Source organism: Balaenoptera borealis, assembly GCF_965194805.1.
Source record: "Balaenoptera borealis genome assembly, chromosome: 18".
Classification (NCBI taxonomy): domain Eukaryota; kingdom Metazoa; phylum Chordata; class Mammalia; order Artiodactyla; family Balaenopteridae; genus Balaenoptera; species Balaenoptera borealis.
In genome coordinates this window covers 16,440,150-16,456,258 of record NC_138877.1, presented here as the reverse complement: position 1 = coordinate 16,456,258, position 16,109 = coordinate 16,440,150, and the positions used below count along the sequence as shown (strand labels likewise).

Here is a 16,109-nt window from a genome sequence, read left to right as displayed (position 1 = left end):
ACAAAATCCGAAGGAGATAACCCCTCGAGAAAAATGAATGGCTACTTCTGATATTGCTATAACTACCACTTAATAGGACAGGTTTCACGACACTGGTTTAAGAAGCTGAAGCTGTGTTGTTTCATATCATTATTTTCTATGAGCAAATTGAAGAAAGCTTGTTTTAAGTTGATAGCAGCACCTCCTAATGATTTAGACAAAATATTGGAAATGGGCAGTTCTGGGGAAAGGGAAGGTGGAGTATGAAGTTAGAGGTGCTGTGACTGAAGGATAAGCATCCAGGCTTTTTACTCATTAACTTGGACTTAAATTACCTATTTTTTGATAAGTAAGAATTTAAACCAGAGATCAGTGTGTTGGTGGTGAGGGGTACATATAGAAATTTCTGCCTGGGAATTGATCAAAGGGAACCATCCCTCAGTCTTCCTGTCAAGGATGATGTAATAATTACCCTGAAAAGAGGCAGAGGAAAGAATACCACATTGGTTTGTGAGATGGGCTTTGTGAGGATAAACTTCCTTTTTCATTTTAATTGTCCTAACCTGACATGAAACATTTTTCTTCTCAATTTGGCCACATGAACCGATGATAATGATTCACACTTACTTATTAATCAGTGAGAATCATTAGAAAAAGCCTTCTAAGCAAACAGCTACCACAAAAAAAATACTGAAGGAGAAAAGAAATAAACCTTTTTCTCTTAAGCAGAGCTAGTGTCAACCTAAATCCTTGCCATCCTTCAAAGAAAACGTTTACATTTTTTGACTAAAAAAAACCCAAACCACTTCTTTTGTAATCTTTTTTATTATCTTACTATCACTATCATTTTTTTTGTGTGTCTGCTTTTTAAAAATCTTTTAAATCAAAACTTCCAGCTCAGCGGAGTTAATCTAAGTAAAATTACTAAAATCTGTGGGATTGGCTGGAGAGAAATACACCACAGTTTTATCGTGGTTATCGCATATTGGGATTACAGGGTATTTATAATTTTCTATCTTTGTGTTGAGAAGATTATGGATGGGAAAGCAAGAAATTGAAGCTCTAGTTCTAACAGCACCACTGTTATTTGTGTGAACTCGGGCATGTCAGTTAGCTTCTCTGTGCCTCGGTTTCCTTATCTATAAATTAAAGGGACCACCAGGATGATCTCCAGGTTTACTTTCAACTTTATCATTCTCTAGGTCTAGCTGAAAAGAAAGTTCAGCTTGATACAACCCTTAGGGAGGGCAATTCGGCAGTGTCTCAAAATTACAAATGCATTTAACTGCTGACCCAGTGATCTCTCTTCTGGAAATTCCTCCTATAGACATACTTGCACATATGCAAAATGAGTTATATAAGGTTATTCATTCACTACAGAAGGGTTTGTGACCGCTAAAGAGTAGAAACAAGCCAAATGTCCGCCAGCTTGTATGAGTAGATTGATACATACCACGGTATTTTAGGCAGCTACAAGAACCTTTAAATATATATTTTTAATTTTTTGGAACCACGTGTCAGGGACATTGGTGCTTGAAGGTACTCTGGGCCTGCTTCAAGTCAAATTTTTAAAAAAGACCAAGCAAAAGCAAATACGTCACTTACAGAAACAATTAGGCAGGATAGCTCAGAAGATTTCAAGGATCTGGGGAGAAAGTTTGTAAAAAAAACCCTCTTAACCAAATACTCTCCTCCAACTGAGGCCCTGAAAAACCGGAATTGAAATGAAGGCAAGGCCAAATTTGCAGCTGGCTTCCTTTGCCAAGAATGACCCACTAGGGCACCGCCTATTCGCAGGGTGCGGCCGTCTGAATGGGGGCAGTGGCAAAGGCTGAGGGAAGCAGTAGTTCCACATCACGGCCTTCCTTTCAGCTCGTCTGGGTTACTGAGGTCCCCTAGCGGCGGGCAGAGGAGGCCCAAACAGTCCAAATTTGATAGTAAACGCAGAGACCGCAAGACGAGGGTGGGAACCAACCCTAGCTTCAATCTATCAGGCTCAAACCTCCACCCAGCCCCCTTATCACTGGGTAGCTGTTGTGATAAGAGGATTATGAAGAAATAGGAGTTTGGATGAGTGAGAATGTCAAGGAGGAATAAATCTTTCAGTCTTTTCAAACTTTTGTAAACGAGGCCTCATTTTCTTTAGGTGCCACTTTTTCAACAGAAGAACCACCTGTCAGAAAAAGGGTTTTTTTTTTTTTTTTTTTTTTGGAATTGGGAGCTGTCATTTTGGACAAGATATTTAAAACCCTACGGTCAATCTTCCATCTTAAGTGATCCCATCCCTCTGAAAGGAAATGCCTTCCATATTCCTCCTAAAAAAAAAAAAAAGGCAAAAGAAAACAAAACTTGACGACTGTTTCTTCTAATCCCTGAGACACAAGGGCCATTGTCTTCCTACCTTTTGCCCCACCGATCTCGGCAGGACGTCCTGGACCTGGAGCCCAGATGGGGAAAGGTGGGGTGGGTTGATGGACGCACGGGGCAAGCGGCCTAAAGGAACACCTGCGAGTGGGGCAGGGCTGCACCCCAAGGCTCTGGTCCTCTCCCCTCTTCCGTTTTCACTTCTCAACACCTCAGCACTTCCATTCTAAATAGCAAAGAAATGGCAAGCAAACGGTTAAACTTAATTAGGGTAAGTAATAAAGTGACAAGGCTCTCACTAAATGCTCTCCTCTGACCCCTTCCCCGTCGCCCCGGACTGACTCAGTGGACAGAGTCTGAGATTCCCGCCCAAGGGAAGAGGGCACGAGGATGAGGATGCCTTTGGGCCCGATGGTGCGTGTGAGATAGGACCATCTTCGGCCCGTGCCCAGCCCCCTTCCCTCACTTCTAGTTAAGTCAAGAATGGAGTGAACCCGGCTGGTGGCTGCTGGGCTGGACAACTGGCCCCCGTCTACACCCAACCGCAGAGACTCAGCCCGCGGGTGCGGACAGGTGGGTTCCCGGCGCGGAAGCTGCAGCGACTGCGTCCTCCGCGCGGACTTGACCGTCAGAGCCCCTGCCCCGGGTGGCGTGTGCGGCTCGCACGGGGGCCGGAGGACTCGACACGTCGCAGGGAAAGGAAAACAAAACAAAACAAAAACAAAACCCACCGACTTCCCCACGTTTCTCTGCAAAGAAATCGTGGGCAGAGTCGAGAGGTGGTGATTGAGCAGAATGCAGCGAGGCCGCCTCCGCCCTTCCGCCCACCCAGCGCCCCCGGGGCGCTGAGCGTCCCCGGCCCCCGCCAGGCCCCGCTTTGGGCCCCGAGCGGAGGTCGAGGCGAAGCGAGCGACTCGTTCCACTCGGGCTTCCCGAGTACTCGTCTCTGCTCCTCAGTAGTAAACAAAGTGTCGCCGTCGCCTCCACGTTGGTTTTCCTCCTAGCAATCAAAACACTGAGAGGGCGAGAGACTCACAGAAACACTCGAGAATTACCAGAAAATAATAACAGAGAGCTTAAAAAAAAGAGAGAGCGAGAGAGCGAGAGTGTGTGTGTGTGTGTGTCCGCGTGTGTGGGAGAGAAAAACACCCCACTACCCCCCACCAACCCACTGCGGCCTCCCGGTGGAAAACCGGGCCCCGCCCAGGCCGGCGTCCACTGGCTGCCTGGGCGGAGCCGCCGCGCGCTCATTGGGCGCTCGGGCTGTCAGTCAGGGGCGGGCCGGCGCGCGCGCCGCCGCGGGCGGGGGACGGCGGCAGATCCAGTAAGTCGGGCGGCAGCGTAGTTGCTGCAGCTGCCGCCGTCGCCGCCACATTCAACAGGCAGCAGCGCTACGGTCGCGCAGCCCGGGAGAGTGAACGGTCCGCGGCGTCCGTCCGTCCTTCGTTCCGCGGGCCGTGTCAGCAGGAGCGCGACGCCGGCGCTGCCGGGGCCCGGCGACTCTGGCCTGCCGTCCCGTCCGTGCAGCGGACCCGGAGGAGCCTAGATGTTGATGGACCTGTGAAGTTAAGTTCTGGGCTCGCGCTTCCACTCTGCCGCCGCCGCGCCTTCCTCCCGGTTTCCGTCCGCTCGCGGCAACGACCTCAACTCCCCCCGCCGCCCCCCGCCCCCGGCCCCGGCAAATCTCGGACCGGCTCTTCTCGCTCTCTCCCCTCGGCCCCCGGTGCTGCGCTCTCTCACTTCTTGGCAGTCCCGCGGCTGGGGGAGGGGCGGGGGTCACCATGGCCGAAGCGCCCCAGGTGGTGGAGATCGACCCGGACTTCGAGCCGCTGCCCCGGCCGCGCTCGTGCACCTGGCCGCTACCCAGGCCGGAGTTTAGCCAGTCCAACTCGGCCACCTCCAGCCCGGCGCCGTCGGGCGGCGCGGCCGCGAACCCCGACGCCGCCGCGGGCCTGCCCTCGGCCTCAGCGGCCGCTGTCAGCGCCGACTTCATGAGCAACCTGAGCCTGCTGGAGGAGAGCGGGGACTTCCAGCAGGCGCCCGGCTCCGTGGCGGCGGCCGCGGCGGCGGCCGCGGTGGCGGCGGCGGCGGCCGCAGCTGCCGCCACCGGGGGGCTGTGCGGGGACTTCCAGGGCCCGGAGGCGGGCTGCCTGCACCCGGCGCCGCCGCAGCCCCCGCCGCCCGGGCCGCTGTCGCAGCACCCGCCCGTGCCCCCCGCCGCCGCCGCCGGGCCGCTCGCGGGGCAGCCGCGCAAGAGCAGCTCGTCCCGCCGCAACGCGTGGGGCAACCTGTCCTACGCCGACCTCATCACTAAGGCCATCGAGAGCTCGGCCGAGAAGCGGCTCACGCTGTCGCAGATCTACGAGTGGATGGTCAAGAGCGTGCCCTACTTCAAGGATAAGGGCGACAGCAACAGCTCGGCTGGCTGGAAGGTGAGTGGCCTCGGGGCTCACGGCCGGAGCGGGAGGGGGGCTCGGGCAGCCCGCCTGCCTCCTCCTGAGGTCGCGGTGGGGCAGATGAGGGGGCGGCTGGGCAAGTTTGCTTGGGCTGAAAGTGCAGAGCACGCGGGCAGCGCGTGAAGGGAGCGGGCAAGAAGCGGCAGGGCTGGGTCGTGGGCTTGCCCCGGACCCGTCGGGGGACCGGAATAAGTGTCTGCGCGCGCTCAAGTGAGAGTTGGAGCGGGACGGGGAAGGGGCTCGTTGAGACCTAAGGGAGTGAAAAAAGTACGCCAAGAAGTGGACCTCCGAGCGGGCAGAAAAGTTCGCCAGTGAAAGGAAAGGGGGGTTCACTGGGAGCTGCTCCGCCACGGCCCGCGCGGACTCGTGCAGCTGCTGCTTTTCTTCCAGAACCTCGGGGGTGAGGGCGGCTCCCCTCCGCCCCCGCGGCGCGCGTCCTCCCAGCCCCGCGACGCCCCGCGGAGCCGTTTCCGCAGCGCTGGGCTGGGGAGAGCGCGGCGAGGGGCCTCGGAGCCCGGCCGCCCGGGGACGGGGCTGCAGGTGGAGGGGACAGGCAGGGCGCGAGCCGGGAGTCCCGTCGGGGATGGCCGCGCAGATTTTGGAGGCCGGTGTGCATTTTGTTTTGTTTTGATTTTATTCGAAGTGGCCTCGAGTGCTGGGGGCCGGGAGCGCCCAGCCCGAGGTAGCGCCTCCGACACGTGCGAAGGGGCGGCCACCGCCTGCGGAGCGCCGGCGCCTGGCCGCGCGGGGCGAGCTAAAGTTCAAGTGTGACCCTCGGCGGGGGCGGGAGCTGGCGACGGCGAGGGAGGGGCCGCGGGCGCAGGAAGCGAGTGCCTTTAAAGGGCCAGCGCGCCCTGGCCGTGCGTGCCTCCGGGCCGGGCCGCGGCGCAGCGAGGCCAGCTCTTTTCTGCGCCGGGAGGTACCCCCAAACTTGGCCTCGCCAAAGGTTCAAGGCCTTTAATTAGCGAGGAGAGTCTCCCCTGGATGACCAGGGCCTGGGGCGTGTGTACTCTCTTGCTTTGCCACCTCAGTGCCATCGAGCACGGAGGTACGGATCCGAGGGGCAAGGCGGGGGCCTTTGAGACCAGTGTTTTGGGGGAGTTGGAGTGGAGATTCGAATCTGGGGAACCGCAGGGAACTCCTGTCTGCATGGAGGCCTGTAGAGGAGGTGCCTCGCCCTTTTTGCCTTTCTGAGAGAGAGAGAGACAGACTGACAGACCCGAGGAGAGACTCAGGTGGGGGCAGGCACGTCCCTACCCCGAGGTGGAGAAGGCCCTGGGGCCCTCGGGAGGACAGTCTCGGGGCTGGGGGGGCGGAGGCTTACCGGCCGTGCGTTCGCCTTGTGGCTGCCAGAAGCTGCCAGTTTCTCACTGTCACAGGTGGAAGGATCGATGCGAAGGTTCTCTAGTTGAGCTAAACTCCTTCCTTACCCCTCATCCGGGCTGTACAGCACAATACAGATTTTCCTTTGCTGCGCACTTGTTACACCAAGGTGGTTTTACATACACTGTCATCCTTGTGGTTAATGTGTGTAAAAAAGGTTAAGTTAATCACATCGTATTGAAGTTCCTGGAGAAGGATTCAGGATCTTATTTTTTCCAAAGTGTATTTTAGAGTAAAGGCATCACTTATAACCTCATTACTAGGCATTACATGCAATTTTACCAAGTGCTTCAAAAAGGTAAAGTGCCTCCTTACTTTAAGCTAGGTACATATTCTTTTAAGTCAGAAAATCGGGGTTGCCTGCCAAATCCAATTTTACTTTAACATTTGAATTTAAGTACTTGACTGACTTGTTCATTTATCAATCCTACTTGAGCTGTTACAAAGCATTTGCTGTTAAAAAAAAAAAAACAACTTTTTTTTTTTTTTTTTTTTGGGCATTCAAAGTACAGTATGTACTTACACCTTTTCTCATGTCCTTGGAAATGGACACAGCCTGCTTTCAGCTTGCTGGAGTGGCTTTCTTTAAAGATAGGGAAAGGCAGAGTTTGGGGATTATTTTTAGTTTTGCCTCTCAAATGGCCTTAAGTCAAGGTATTCTTAAACTGTTGTAGGAATATAACTTAAACGTTTAAGCTTTAGTGCTTTTTATAAAAATAGATTCTAAGGCCAAATCACCGCCCCCCCCAGCCATTTTTATTAGGTTCTTTACTTGTTCTAATTTTTTTCCCAAATGCAATTGTAATTTTTTAAAAAAAATTTACTGGTCAGAGCTAGGAGATCTATTAAATGTTAGTGAGAATTGTCCAGAATTGGAGGCCAGGTGGCAGCTCCCAGTGGAAACCTAGTGGAGCTTTGGGAGAGAGCAGGCTGCCATTCTCAAGTGAGGAAATGTTTCAGGTGCAATCAGTCAGTTGGTGCAAGTCAGATTACAGCAAGCGCATTTTCACTTTGAGTAAAAGGGTATTTTAAGGAGAAAAGAAACAACCTGAAGTGTTTCTAACTCATAGCTAGTCTTCTGGTTGGAGTTTTCATAAAAATGAGTTACTTGTTAAAACTAAGTTTCACTCTCAGATCTGAAAAACTTGCCTGTTTTAAACATTCATAAAAAGGAGAAATTTTACTATGACTTTTAGCTTAAAAAAATTCAGTTCTAAAATGCAAATCGACCAAAACTTAACTGTTTGAGGACTGAGAGGCTGCTTTGGAACTAAATTATTTCCTGTGATTTACTACAGGGAATTAGACTGAATCTTTAAGTAAATATAGTTTCTTGTGCTTTACTTCCTGGGGCCTGCCTGAGAATTTGAAAGTCATTTGCATGGGACAAAATAGTTGGAAAGCTGTTAAAAAGTTCAAAAACTTTTAGTTCCTTAAACACTGGTAGTATTTGTGGGGTATGCATTTTGTATTTGTAGGAATGGTATGTTAAATCTGCTTTACAGTTGTTGGTTAGAACTGTCATAAGGTTACACACAAAGTGGAAGCTGAGACTTTTGGAAATCCCGGGATCTTTTAAACCATGTACAGTATTTATACATAGTGAAACTTCATTTCCGTGACCTGTCTTTTTTTTCCCCCCCCATATAGAAAGCTTTCTAGAGCTTGGGAAGTAATATTGTGAGCTCTGGCTCTGTGTTTTTTGTTTTTGTTTTTTTAATTGTTGTTTTGAGTTGACTCTTGTTTTATGCTTTGAAATTATTTGGAGCACAATGTAGATTAAAAGAATGCTTCAACAGTAAAACTTAACACTTGTTAAAATTTTAAATTGTTTTATTATGAGATATCACAGATATTCTTTATCTTGGAATAACGTTTCTTTAATTTGGTCTGTGAACTGAGAGTGCATTTCCTCATATTTAAAAATTCATATTTATTCTATTAGGGTTTGCAACCTGCAGGTGAGTAATTTAGTCACAGAGATTCCATGGCAGGGATGATGGCTGCTTTCTTGCTGCACTGTCACGTTTGACAGAATCCTGGTGAGGATTACGGAAATCACCTTAAAGAAAACCTTTTTTACAGTTGGGTGAAAATCTCAATATATGTATTTGGGGAAAGGAGCATGAGGAAAGAGAATTGGGAAAGGGCATAATACAGCGAAGTATGCACTAAGGCTGAAAGTTATGTGGGACTGATGTGACCATGTCTCATGGCTGAGATATTTTGTTCAGAAATTCCCAAATAGATGTCAAATACGAATACCTTAATTGCTCCTCATAAGAACTTTATTTTTATTTTACTTTCGGTCTTGTGGCAAATCCTTGGGGAGATGTGGCAGGAGGGGTGGCTTCCATTTTTGAATGATACTCAGCTTTGTTTTTCTTTTTTAAAGTGGCAAACATTTGAATACTGGAAAGAAGGCATTTTTAATTCTCATGTAAACTTCAAAAAAAGTTAAAGTTTGTTGAGACATCCCCTTCCCCCCATTACTGAAAGGCCATCACGTTGGCAATGGACACAAATATCGCCAGCTATCATGAGCTGCCCAGGGATCTTCTAAGTGGATGTATGAAATGGGGAGGGAGGAGTGAATACTCAGTGGTTGGTTAGAATAATAGGGTGCCAACTTTTTGCTCGCCCTTGCGCTCTAACCTCTTCATCCAAGCTCCTAAACTGCAATTCTGTGTGACTTCCTAAGAGAACAGCTGTCTGTATTGGCCTGGAATTTCTTTGGGTAAGCCCTAACTATTTGCATTTTTCTGGAACGCTCTGCCCTTGGAAACTACCCAGTACCCTGGCATCATGGGAATTGACTCTGCCAGTTTTTTTTGTCTTTGTGTGCCATCACTTTGGGGCTTCCTGGAATCCTCTTGGAAAGGCAGTGTAAACCCCATGGTGATGGGAGAGAGCAAAGGAGTTTGCAGTTGCACTCTGCGTGCAATGAGCAGAGTGGGTTCAGCCCTGCTTCTCTGCACCTCAGGACTTGCCTTGGCCTTCATAGTAACAAGTTGCAGAGACTTGCCCCCGCCCCTTGGGTCAGATGACCACCTTTTCTTGGTGCACACAAAATTCTGAAGTTGATGCAGTTGTTCCTCAGTTGTGAACCAGAGAAGACCAGATGAACTTGAAAGTGTTTGTTTTGGTGTCTTAGGGGTAAAGGCTTGTATTCCAGCGGATATGCTGTATACGAATGTACAGTGTATACAATGCGCAGTAAGGTGTAGAAGGAGTCCCCCTTTTCGCTAATTCCTGGTAAGGACCAACAGCACAGTGGCACAGAAGTTCTTTGCAGAGTATTACTACTTTTTTTTTTTATTGTGGTCTTCTATAGAACATAAGAAACATGCAAGTGAATAATTGTACATTATTGATTTCATATGGTTCAACCTTTAAGGAAAACTTTTTTCACTGGCATCCCAGTTTACTCCACTCAGTCTGCCTATGGTTTATTGACCTGTGGGTTAAGCAGTGCAAATAATGAATCTTGCCTTCCTTACCCCTTCCCCCCTGGCTCTTTTATCCATCCTCATATAGCTTTGATATGACCAAAAGAAAAGAAAAGCAAACTAGTTTTGATATTGGGCCACATAAAATTGAAAAGCTAGATCTGCAACCGTTTTTCAGTTTATTTAGTGAATTTTCACCTTAATGCATTACTTAAATAAGGACATAAATTCAACTTGTGTCCTTTTTTTCAGGCCATATTCCTTATAGAAGAAAAAAATGACAGAGCTGCGTGATGAGCTTCTGTAGCCCCCAAGTCTGGGTTTCTGATGATTGCCGAAGCTGCACTCTTTATGGTCTAAGTTCTTCCCTTTTCTCAGTTTTCCCTTGACCTCTCTGTAGAAAGCCTTTCTTACCTTGGACTCAGTTACACTGTACTGTCCTGATCCTTACCCGCATTCTGGCTTCTCCTCCAGTTGGTTCATTTTTCCTTCCATGCCCAATTGTAAGTATGCCTAGGACTAGGTGTAGACTTATTTTGATTCTTTCCTAGATAACTTACCCCTTTATTGTCCAAGTCTCCAGTTACCTGAAGGCCATAAATGTCCCACTTTCACCTCCAATTCGACATGTCTAAACCCAAGCATACTATATTTCTTATTCCTCTCAGATGAGGTTCCCATCTTGAGTTCCCTGATTTGGTTAATGGTCTTTAGCCCTTTCCCTCGTTTTCACTCCTGGATGTCCTCTTCAGCACTTTCTTCTTATGGTGTTAGTGTCCCCAAGTCTGTTAGCTCTTCTTCCTCAGGGTCTCTTGAGACTTTCACTTCCCAGCTTCTAACCACTCCCCCGGTTAACTCTTACATCAGGGCCAGTCCATCCTATCGCCGGGACTTGGAGCATCCTGTGCGTCTACTGGAGCTTCCACAAATTTTGCTTAGTCTGCAAGGTTCAAGTCAGTTCCATCAACTTCCAACCTTGGCTTGTGTCTGAAGGCACTTTCGATTCTCTGAGTGAATGCCTGGTAACCTCTTAATTCATGCTGCTGCGTATTTTAATTTATCTTTAACATCTGCATGTTTTTGGCATCTCAGTTATATTGTAAATACATGGGTGGAAAAAATTTTTTCTTGAAACATGGATCTTTTATGTTTCAGCTTCCTCTGTGTTCAAGATGCTTACATTCTGACATAGGGAATATAGCCAATATTTTATAATAACCTTTAAAAATTGTGACTCACTGTATTGTATACCTGTAGGTTATAACTTACATGATATCGTACATCAACTATACTTCAGTAAAAAAGATCACGTTCTGTAATACTTGAGGATAATTTTATTAGTAGTATTACTAAAGAACAGTGGTTATTTTCAGTCTATAGTCAAAGTATTTCCTTCCCATTTGTTGAATGATTATTGTGTATAAGTTGCATTAGATGCATTTGAATGATAGAAAAATGATTCAAGTGTGGATCCTGTAGGGAGATTAGATGTGACACATAATAACTATGATACCTGGTAGCATGGTTAAGTGCCTTCGAGAAAAATGGAGTTCTGGGTTGGCCATTTAGGTGGGCCTTGGAAATGGGATGTTATTGTCTCAAGATTTCATTATAAAATATTTCAAACATGCAGCAAAGTTGGAAGAATTCTCCCCTGAACACCCATATACCTACCACTTAGTTTCTACTTCTGCCATTTTATTATACTTGCTTTATCATATATTTATCCATTGGCACACCCATCTTCCCATCAGTCCCTCTTAGTTTTTAAAATTTATTTTTGGAATGATGGACTGGCATTCATAAAGGCATGAAAATAGGGGAAACAGTGTCTCTGAGTGATGGATGTATGCAACACACAGAGAAGGTTTGAAAAGTGTAGGAAGGAGAGTTTCTATTGTCAGACTGAACTTGGACTTCATATACATTATGAAAATAATATTGTGTTATAGACCAAGTTTTTCTATGAGATTGTATGTTTGTTTTTGTAATATAAGAAATTATGAAAATAGGATTACATTTTTAGTTTTTTAAATGCAGTTTCTCAGAAACGTGTTCATGTGTAAATACAGAGCATGGCATGCAGTGTAAAGACAACGTGCTGCATTTGATTTAAAACTGATATACAGAATTTGGTAACGCAGGGAACAGATTATGTAATTGACTTAATGCGACTAGGAGACATTTATAAAATATTTAGAGTTTTGCTTGGTCTGTTCTTTAAAATCAACTTTCACGCCCGGTGTCCTGGGGGCAGAGTGATTCATACAAAGAAAGATCACTATTGGTCGTAATTCTTACTGTTTTTTTTTAAGTGAGAAATCTTGAAGTTGAAGTTAGCAATCTCTAAATATACTTAGGGCAATTATGAGTGAAAGTTATATTGACTTGAAAAGATGCTTTACAATTTAAATGTCAGTTTTCATATTGTATTAGCTAAATATTAGGTATCCTTGATAGCTTTATTGTATTATATCTTTACCCACTAACCCAAGTACAGGACGAGGAAGGCTATAATGAGATGTTTCAACAGATCCAGAGGAGGTTAAATTTGGATAGGCTAAACCCAAAATTGATGCCAAGCAGATAGACGTAACTGCATGTATTCAGAATACTTGGAATGAGTCGGATTAGCTTTTGGTGAACTAAAAGGTTTAAACAATAAAAACTCTACTGTGGCACATCAAAAGGCAGAAATACAGATTTATTAAAACTTATTAGCCATTTTAGAAGTGACAGGTGTTGAAATGTAGGAAGCTATTTTACTAGTGTAAATAGTAAAATAGTAGCAGATAGCACTTTATTCAGAAGATACCCTGCTGTGGGGAGGGGGACAGTGAAGGAAAAATAGACTGCAAAACTCACCACTGTGAGGTTTTGTTAAATGAGTACGTTACCTTCCACATGGATGAAACAGCTTTCAAAGCACGCCAGGCCTTCACAGTTGCGTGACTGCTAATGATATCAGGGTAAACTAGTCAAACGCAGGTAGGAAACAATATGGAATTGGCCAATCTAATTTTTTCCCGCTGTTATTGTTTGGAGATTGAGTGAGGGTCAAAATTGCAGGCTGTGTCTTTGGTCTTTTCATTGCATAAGTAGAGAGAGATGTAAAGCATCTTCATTCTTCAACGTGAGGGGTTTTACCTCCCTCTGGGAGGAGAGTCAGAAGCATCGTGGAGATCTGTGGGAGGATAGGTCATTTCTTCCAAGGTAGCCCCATTCCTGCTGACACTAAGTCATATGAATTCTTTAACTCTTAGTGATGGTGGGTGGTACTACCGTCTTTTGAGAAGAGAATGTCACCTCTAAAGCATGTGGCCCACTGGTCTATACTGTGCACCTGTGACCTGGGCTGTGCTCTCTTACCTGCAACAAGCCCTGCTCCTCTTACACCCCTGCTAGCCACATGCGTGGAAATCCCGAGGCTGCCACCTTTTTTGAGTGTGACTTGGTTCTGAAAATCTCTGTGTAGATCTTTGACCTAAAAAGAAAATCTTTTTCTGCCTTGGTTAATTTTCCCCCTAGATGATATTTGTCTTAATTACAGTGTCATTCTTTGTGTGTCTTAAGTTACAGAGCTGATCCTAATACTAAACTCCATGACCTTAACAGCTCTGGAGATGCTGCCCAGCTCACCTGATTAAAAGCAACACTGTAACGAGAGAGAGGGTGGGAAGAGCCAGTGGCCTGTGTCCATTTGTTTTTCCTCTGTTTAAGTCAAACAGATATTTCTCAGTTGCCATTCCTCCCAAATCTAGAAAATGGGTCATGGTTTTGTGAATCTCTCCTTTTGTCACATTAGAGATTTGCTAAGAATCAGGGTTGAGGAAAAATGTTTTTCTGTTTACAGCCATGATCCTGAAGTTGTTACTCGGCTGCCTTTGCACTGCTAGTGAGAGGCCTGGTTTGCTGAGTTAAAACTTTGAAAGTAGCTAAAGGAACCTGGCTTCAGGAAGGGGGAGGGGACCTCAGTGGTTGCGTTTTGTACCTGCAGTAAAAAAGTCTCAAAGAGCATGATTAACCCCCTCAGTCTTATTTGGACTCAAGCCAAGAGAGAGGCCTAGTGAAGGACGGAGGAAGAGGAGAACCAGTTTGGGTTCTGTGGGAAGGTCTGGAGGCACTTAGCGCCTTCTAGCACTGCCCCCCACCCCCAAATCAGTTTTTCTATTTTAGTTAGGAAATTAGTGCTTTTCCTCCACCAGTATCATGTCTCAGAAGCCCACCATGCAGGTGGCTTGAGGGAAGACCCATCTTGTCTGAGTTGAAAATGCCTGCACACAGAATTGGGGGCGGGGGTGGTCTCTTTGCAGTGGTGTTTGAGGGTAAGAGTGAAAAGGTTCTGTCTGAAAAGAAATGCATTTGAATTTCAAGTCCAATTTGGAGAGATAAATTATGATTGAATTACATAATTCCTAGCCTTGTAAATATTGTGTATCCTTCAAAGCTTGAAAACAAAATAACCACATAAATATCTGGAAATGGTCTATATAAGTAAATATACCTCAAGACAGTTTGGTTGCTTGGAAGCTAGGTCAAAGGAAATGGTTTGCATATGGTTTAGCTAGAGGCTCTTATTTTGGCAGATTCTTGAGGCAGTGTATTTTACTGTACTCCTATTTTGACATGAATTTTTTCACTTGTTAAGTGTAGGGTTGCATCAAGATAGGTGCATTCGAGATGTTATAGCTTCTTTATTCTGTGATGCTTAATTTGCGGAATCATCAATTTGTCACACCAGTGAGTGTTCCTTGTCAAGTTTCAGCCCGCCAAACTGTGATTTGAATACTGGAGAAACCCAGCTACCTTAAGGCAGGCGTTACATCACCTGTCTGCTCTGCAGGGCCGGCTCTGAAGGGGTCGGAGGGGAGGTAGTTGCAGAGGGGAACTTGTTGAACTTGTAAATATCAATGGAGGTTGTTTGTGTACCTGGTACCTCACTGGTTTGGTTGCATCTCACTAAACTTGAATGTAAACGTTTTTTCTCTGGATGGGTAGATATGCATGCCATTATGAAATTTACATGCAATGAATGTGAAAGCTTCCTGTGGACCATCCTACTGAGAGACCTTTTTGTAATCTGTGTGACCGTATTGGTCTCTCTCCTTCAGCCTTTTGGAATTTAACTTTCTCTTTAGTGGCCCATTATGACATTTGCATACATTGAATGTGAAAGATTCCTATACGCTCACTCTCTTCGGTTACCTGTGTGCCCAAAGGGTTTCTTGACCCCTTTAGAATTCATGAAATAGAATTACTTATGTAGGGCCTGGATTTATATTTCCTGTATACATTTGCATTAACGTGCAGCTTTTCAGATTGTGATCTAACACTGATTTTAAACACAGTATTTGATGGCTTTACATTTTAGAAGAGGTCACCGTAATGGTTTTTATTGCTGTTTTTATTATCTTCTGAAATACATGAGATAATTAAAAAATTAATGCTAAAGAAATTTTTTTAGGGTTAAAAATTCCTATAATTAGGCATGTTTTGATGCGATTTACATCCTCTTTTTTGCTTCTGTAATGGATACTTCCCCAGCTGTGACCACATTGCTCTGTAGTAGTCCTGTATTATTATATTCCAGTATTTCGGAGGTGCTTCCTTAAGGTGCTTTATATTTCTTGAAATGCCATTTTGACGCCTTTGATAATTATACTGAGAACATATTTTTAAAAAGCAGAAGTCACATTAAAATTTTGTAAGAGTGATTGTCAAAAGCTTCAAGAATTACTCTCCCCACACTTCAGTGTTTAGGCGGGTCCTTGTGTTGGAGGACTAGTGCCCCCCCCCCCCCACTGTCTGTCACCATCCTTTCAGAGACTGCCCTTCATGATCTTTTTAGCCTGAATTTCTCACTGTGGTGTCTAACTCAGAAGTAAATATTCTTAAAGCAATCTGTTCAGCCTAGTTAAGTTACAAGCCATTTAGTGAGTAGCTTGAATATTAAAGTTTGTGCCATTGCATTCCTTAGTGTGACTGCTTTATTTTGAGCTAAAGGGTGGATAGAGAATAAAATGGAGAGAACATTGATACCGATACAGATGAAACCCATATTTACGCTGAGTGTTTTTTCTCCACGAACAATGGGAGGGTGCATGTTTGAAGTCAGTCAGTTTCAGAATTTACCTTTTGATTGCATGCCTTATAACTTGTATTTCTAAGAAAAAAATTAAAAATACTGATTATTGTGCTGTGTGCTCCCGTTGAATAATGTAAATGATCTTGGGTTATATCAAATGCTGAATGTATTCCTAGAAGGAATTCCTGCTTAATTTCTTTTGTGATGAAATTATGGAGACACTTTAATCAAAGACAAGCTGTTGATGGCTATGTTCTTAGACTAACCATTATTTCTGCCTGTATTTATATATAAAAGCCAAGAAGAGAAAAGGGAAAACACGTTCAATCCTGGAAGTCTTGAGCTGAGATCGATTCCACTACGATTGACAACTCAGGGCCTGCAATTAAGCCT

At 45.7% G+C, this 16,109-nt stretch overlaps 1 protein-coding gene and 1 long non-coding RNA gene across 8 annotated transcripts in view; one reads left to right on the top strand and one right to left on the bottom strand.

Annotated features, from left to right (window-relative positions):
* Positions 1–3,593, bottom strand: part of LOC309615705 — an 88,819-nt gene extending 85,226 nt beyond the window's left edge. The window contains exons 1-2 of one of the 7 annotated variants that reach the window (XR_014236986.1): positions 3,075–3,593; positions 2,381–2,569 (exon numbers count right to left, since the gene is read on the bottom strand). This is a non-coding gene — a long non-coding RNA (uncharacterized lncRNA). The remainder of the gene's footprint in view (positions 1–2,380; positions 2,570–3,074) is intronic. The other 6 variants (XR_014236987.1, XR_014236988.1, XR_014236989.1 and 3 more) reach the window with 6 other exon arrangements.
* Positions 3,594–3,979: 386 nt separating this feature from the next.
* FOXO1 (forkhead box O1) overlaps positions 3,980–16,109 on the top strand; it is a 91,074-nt gene continuing 78,944 nt past the window's right edge. The window contains exon 1 of the mRNA XM_082365455.1: positions 3,980–4,775. Coding sequence (XP_082221581.1) covers positions 4,125–4,775 — 651 coding nt within the window. The 5' untranslated portion in view covers positions 3,980–4,124. The remainder of the gene's footprint in view (positions 4,776–16,109) is intronic.